Source organism: Cicer arietinum, chromosome 5, assembly GCF_000331145.2.
Source record: "Cicer arietinum cultivar CDC Frontier isolate Library 1 chromosome 5, Cicar.CDCFrontier_v2.0, whole genome shotgun sequence".
NCBI lineage: Eukaryota > Viridiplantae > Streptophyta > Magnoliopsida > Fabales > Fabaceae > Cicer > Cicer arietinum.
Window position 1 is genome coordinate 58610069 of NC_021164.2, and position 6496 is coordinate 58616564.

The 6496-nt window shown below is 36.1% G+C and overlaps 2 protein-coding genes and 1 non-coding gene across 3 annotated transcripts; 1 reads left to right on the forward strand and 2 right to left on the reverse strand.

Moving 5' to 3' along the window:
* The first annotated feature begins 6 nt into the window (after positions 1-6).
* On the forward strand, positions 7-2001 carry LOC101490498 (uncharacterized). The gene is made up of 2 exons (XM_012715884.3): positions 7-477; positions 864-2001. Exons 1-2 carry the CDS (start codon positions 121-123, stop codon positions 1779-1781), a joined length of 1275 nt encoding a protein of 424 aa, XP_012571338.3. The 5' UTR covers positions 7-120; the 3' UTR covers positions 1782-2001.
* Positions 2002-2118: 117 nt separating this feature from the next.
* On the reverse strand, positions 2119-6283 carry LOC101493642 (WAT1-related protein At3g02690, chloroplastic). Its single transcript, XM_004500362.4, has 7 exons — positions 5512-6283; positions 5354-5401; positions 4276-4398; positions 3868-4017; positions 3341-3512; positions 3021-3081; positions 2119-2659 (listed from the first exon to the last, which is right to left on the reverse strand). Exons 1-7 carry the CDS (start codon positions 6085-6087, stop codon positions 2554-2556), a joined length of 1236 nt encoding a protein of 411 aa, XP_004500419.1. The 5' UTR covers positions 6088-6283; the 3' UTR covers positions 2119-2553.
* On the reverse strand, positions 4759-4830 carry TRNAH-GUG (transfer RNA histidin (anticodon GUG)). The gene has a single exon. It is a non-coding gene; the product is annotated as a tRNA-His (tRNA).
* Positions 6284-6496: the final 213 nt, after the last annotated feature.

The following is a 6496-nucleotide window of genomic DNA, read 5'->3' on the forward strand; positions in this document are numbered from 1 at the left end:
GAACAGCAACAACAATGTTCTAGCAGGAGAGAGAGGAGATTTAGTATATCACCTGTAAGAAGATCTTCAGATACAACTACAACCATCAATGCAAGAAACAAAAACATCAAGCCTGCAAAAATGGTATCTGTTCCTGCTACTGTTTCATCCCTTGTGATGGGTAAGAGCAATGACAATGGTTGTGAAGGTGGAGAGTCTACAACAGCTACAACTGGTATTAAGAGGATTACAGTTAGGAGAAATGTCGGTGCAGCTTCACCACGTTCTCAATCTCCTGCAAGAGCAAATGGGAATGCAGCAAATCAACCATCTCTTAGCCGCAACTCCTCAAGGAAAGCAGAAGAATCACCATACAGAAGAAATCCATTGAATGAGCTTGAACCTAACACTTTTCCTATTCCACATTCAACAACCAACGATAACAGCAGCCGGTTGGAAAATATATCCAAGAAGGAAGCTGAATTTGAAGCTAATAAGGTATGCACTTTATGCATGTTTGTATTCACTATTGTGAGAGACAAAGTTACTCTGAACTCGTAAAGTTGATTTTGTTATGTCTGAGTGAGTATAATTATTTTTATCTTTGAATTAGGTTTTAACTGAAATTGGGATTTGAAGTTTTTGCCCCTAAAAGGTTAATTTTAGTCTTAACTTTATCATTCAATCCACATTTACCTTAAACTCATTTTAATTGGAATCAATTTTACAAATCAATTCATTCAAAATCCATTTTTGTCATAACAGAACCTAAGATTCAGAATTTATTTGCTTGAAAGAATTGACCTTTCATGTTTTGTAATTTGTCCTATTTATGTATGTGATTGATGTAATGGTGTTTTAATGTTTTTCTTACCCTACTGCAGAAACCAAATGTTAGCAGAATTGAATTGGACAAGGGTGAAGATCTGAGTTACAAGCCAAAATTGCAACAAGAGGAAGATGTCAAAGTGATATCTTCAATAACTGATAATGTTGTTGTCAAGACAGAGGTGCCACAAGGGGTTGAAAACCACAAACCCCAGACATTATCAAGAAGCCGATCTTTGAGGCGATCACGAGACTTAGAGTTAGATCTCAACCATGAAGCTCTATCGATTCCTCCACAATCCTACACCTCCCTACTGCTTGAAGATATCCAGAACTTCCATCAAAAGAACACACAACCACCACCCTTTTCTCTCCCAGCTTGTGTCACCAGAGCTTGCTCTATCGTTGAAGCTGTTGCTAATCTCAATTCCAATAACAGCTCCAACTTGTCTGGTGTAGAGGACAGGAGAAATCCACCAAGTTATCAGTCTAGTAGGAATGAATACAGTGTTCCATTGGGTTCTAGAAAGGATCCAATTGTAGAGTCTGAGTTACTTGTTTATGATGATATGGTCGAATCGAGCTTACATAAGTATGTGACAGTGAATAGGGGTGGTTCAGACATGGACGACCAAGAAGAGTCTTCAGGAAGCAACAACTTAACTGTCAGTAGTGCGAAACAGCGGCATGGCATTTCTTCTTCTTCTTGGGAACCCAGTTCTACTGATTCAAAAGATCGTTGGACTGCTAGATTGAACAACTGCAAAGAGGAGGATCTGAAAGGTCCATTACGCTCGCAAAGAAGGGTGTCTTCTGTAGCAGGACGTGCGAACTTGGATGGAGCAAAGAAGAAATTGAACAGCAAAAAGAGAGAGTGTGATCGTCAGCATCACGATGAATCGGGACGTGGCAGGCTTGGTGCCAATAATGTCCATCACATGAAACCAGTTGTCACAGCAGCTGCAGTCACATAAATGAATTCACCTCCATCTTTTGTCATTAATAGACCAATGGGTTTGACATTCCTTCTGTTTAGTGTTGCACACTCTGCAACCAGATTTCATTTAATTAAGGTCCATGTAAACAATGTATGTCGTTCCTGTTTCACTTTAACAACATTATGTTTCTCTATCTCTTCAAATAATAAATGTATAAGATAGATCAGTAACTTTCAGTTACAATGGGCTTGTAGTATCCTAATTGCAGATACAATTTTGCTATATTTGTTCTTCCAAATCCAATAACACTAATGTAAAAGAAATCGTCTTTGGGGTATCAGATACAAATCCATTATATATCATAAATTCACAATAGCCCGAAATGTATATTTCATTCGTGTGATCAACAATTCACCATATACAAAACTTGCCATAAACAAGTCATAATCTATACATTCTTATTCAGTCCTGTCCTAGTGTAACAGTAAAGACATCTTTTTTATTTGGTAGGGTAAAGTCATCTAATACAAAGAAGAAAATTTCTATGGAAACAATATTTGCCTTGTGTTCAACTCTGGTAACTTACAATCTTCTACTATATATTGTCGAGAAAGAGACTCGAAGCCTAAAGTAACAACTAATTGAAATTGTATTTACACTATAAACCAGGATAGGAAGTGCTCAAGATCACATATCACTCAAACTTCTCTGCTCCATGTCAAAAATCACTAGCATTCCCAATTTGAGTTCGTGGCAAGTTTTTTGTTGGGTTAGGTTGAAAGAACCAGTAGAAAACTGACTATATAATTCATTCCGTTGAAGTGTTTCTGAAGTTAACCATATATATTGCAGCTACAGTAACAATGGCTCCAACAAGCTGTACAGGTGAGAAGGTCTCACCAAGATACAGAAACCTGAAATACCAAAGCAAAAATGTGTATACAAAGGTCCGCACAAAGATACATAGAAGGGTGCAAAAAACGTGTGGCTTCGCTAGAGGATATATCAGTGTAAAAAGGTACAAAAAAGTTAAGGTCTTGCGGGCACCATACTTCAATAAATTATGAAGGATGGCACTGGGTTGTTATTCTGTTAAAAACAAATCATAGTTGTAAAAGAGGGTCACTTTGTTCTCCTTAATGACCCTTAAGGTAAAGAAGTGCAATATCACCATAAGTTGTGATTTCAGATTTTTATTCTGTGTTCTCAATAATTCCAGAAAACTGAAAAAGCTTCAAAATCCTGTGACTTTTTTTCATAATTAGGCAGTCTTACCCGAAAATTGAAGCAAACATTGGGGTTAGAAATGTAAGTGAACTGAGCTTGGTCAAGCTACCTGCAGTGCATGACAAACACAGCGTCAATAATAGTATGGTGTGTTCTTTATGGGTTGATATGGTTTTCAAAAACATAAATAATCTTCAAATCAGCAAGTGTATAAAACAGCTAAATATGCATCAATAACAGTGATTACAATGTGGATGAAGAAATGAACCATTCTGAATTTAACATGGATGCTTAAATTCAAATATTTTAATGATTATAAAAAACAAAATTCACTGCAAGGAAAAGAGAGAGCAGAAAGATATACAGACCTCTAGTTGCACTGTAGAAGAAAACACCATAGCTAACAGCGCTTCCAAAAATGGACGTGTAAAGAAGTGCCAATATATCACTTGAACTGTACTCTTTAAGACTCCCACTTACAGCAGGATCATTGTTAAGAATAGCAAATGCCACCAGGGGGAGACCGCCAATAACCATATGCTGCAACATTAGCAGGATATAATCATTGTTTCACTGCTTTAATATACAAACTTACTGTTAACACATCTGCTGAAATTAATATTTCTGCAGCTATAATCAGGATCTATAAAATAGAGCCAAATACACACTTTTTGTCAATTTGACATGTTGTCTGGTTTTAAACTGTAATGCAAAGAGGTTTGATGACATTCAAAACAGTGCAAAAATAAATATAATGAAAAAATAGATATAACTTTGTACATTAGAATAAATCTATGTTGATTTTTGAATTGAAAAATGGAATATTAACCATTCAGTTAAGTTTCATAACATAAAATTATCAAATGCTCGAGTCAAAGTGAGATTTGAATCTCACCCATCCAGTTGCCATGATAGGATCAGAGTACTTGGAGACCCACCGAACCATAACAGTGCCAACTGCCATGCTCTGAGCTGCAAGAAGCATCCACCACTCCCCACTTCCCCACAGTGAGAAGTTGCTTCTATCAAATGATAGGGCAGGTAACTGCAATAAAACCCGTAGTGCTAGCATTACTGAATATTACATAGAAGGTATTGGATAGGCTAAGAGAAATTGTATATTTCAAAATTATAAAATTAACTAGGTAATTGTATTTTTTGGGACAGCACTAACTATAGCAAAACATATCCTATCCTTCCATATTATATGCATAAGAATTTGACTGCTAGCTTTGGGATGTGCTAACTAAAAGGGTATGAGAATTAAGTCACTTCCTTTTGGTTAAAACCAAAATTAAAATACCTCGAGTAACACAAGTCCTACAACACCAAGTACAAGCCCAGCAGCTCCAACAATTCCAATGGACTCACCAAATAACAAAGCTGCAAGTACGGCCACTGTCAAAGGTTGTGAATCAATAATAACCTGCCATATATCCACGCTCGATTATCAAAGCAAGCAATAATTCATGCTTTTAGAATTGCAATCTAGATTCCGAATCAACACAAAGTTAAACTCAAGACAACTTTCACTCTAATCCAATTCTATCAATATGGCACACATACAGCACTTTTCAGAATAACTTCAAGGACTACACTCTAGTATCTAGCATAGACAAACGAACTAGACATAAACACCTAAATAAAACAACAAAATTCCTCTATCCATAAATATAAACCCCATTTGAAAGAATTATTTTTGTCTTCAAATATAAACTAAAATTTAAATTACAAGATACATTTATTATTATTAATATTTTTTTGGAAAAAATATGAACCAAATTTATGTGGCTGCTGGGATTCGAGCCCAGGTCTCCACGGCCACAACGTGGAATTCTTACCACTAAACTACAGCCACATGATGTTAACTATTGTTTCCAATATACTATTTATCAATGGTTAATATTACTAATTTGTCTAGAAAGAAAAAAAAAATCAAAATCAGACACATCTATATATATAAAGGGCAATTTAATAATATACTCATACACAAAATGTTTACATTAATTATACTAATGATTTTCCTTTTCTTAGTACACCTAAAGAATCCCAAAAAAACTTTTAAAAAGTGACTGAGCCAGTGGTAGTAATAATAATATAATAAGAAAAAAACTTAAGTGAATTTCCATATGTGTTTTTTGTGCCATTCTTAACTTAAAATATGCATAACCACCCATAATTTCTTGAAATCCATACTTTCTCAAAGTCTGTTATAAAAAGAAAAATGTATTTTATGTTTGAACAACACAAAAAGCATTATAGAAAATGCCCTTAAGTTTTGCCCTAATAATAATAATAAAAATAATCATAATAGAATAATAGCATTAGTAAACTAGTATTAGTAAAAGTAAAATTGATTAAGAAATTAAGTGGACACATACACTGCCCAAACCAGCTGAAGTCTTCTGCAACCCTTCAGCGAGAAAACCCTGTTTCATTAACAGCAACAAACAAAGGCAAATCAATAAATCACCAACTACAAACTAATTTTTCATTCAGTAAAGAAAGGTGCATTGAGTGAGTGAAAAAGGAACAAAACCTGAAAACAAGCAGCATCTACAAGAGCGAAGAGAGAGATGGAAAGCCAAGCATTCAACCCAGACGGGAAAGGCCTTCCTCTCGAAGAAGCAAAAGCAACGAGTAGAAACCCAGCGGGAATGAGACGAAAAGATGAAACGAAAAAAGGACCGTATTTCGGAAGCACTTCTTTCATCGCTACCATGGCGGTTCCCCAGAAGAAGAACGGCGATATTAACACAGCACCTTCCCATAACCCTTCGGCTAGGCACAGTGTCTTCGATGATGGTTCATCTATTTTCTTTGCGTTTCCATCTTCTTGTTCTGTGTTTAGGACGCACTCCACGTCTTGTCCTGTTCCGACGCAATCTAGCAGCTCAAGCTCGGTGGATTCGGGTGGTTTTCCGTTTTTTAGGGTGGTTTTGTTGTTGGAGCATGGAACCCTAAATCGAAGGGAAGATGGAGTAGTGGAAAAGCGAGAAGAAGATGGGAGTTGGTTGAGAAATTGAGGAGTGTGAGATATGAAAGAGTAGCGGTGGATAGTGGTGGTGGTGGTGGTGGTGGTGAAAGGAGAAGAGCACCACAACGACGACGCCATAGCCACGACGGATGTGAGTAGCTTGTGATACCGGAAAGAAAATTGTGGTGGTTATAACTGCCAAGTGCTTAATTGCACCTGCTGATTCAGCTAAATCTCAACGAGACGTCATACAGTCACGACACGTGTCAATAGAATAAAAAATAAAGATTTATTTATTTAAGAAAAAAGGAGGGCCAGAAAAACACATTTGAGTTTAGTGGAGTAGTCTCTAATGGGAGAAAATTTCGACAATATGTTGCTTAACTACATTGTGATTGTGACTTTGGATATACACATTCGAGTAAAGGAAATTGTTGTTCCATCCTTCATTTTTATTCCCATGATATTAAATATATTAAGCGATTTAACTATTACACTAGTTAGTTTATGACATACAAACAATCCAAAACAGTTATATAAATTGGAT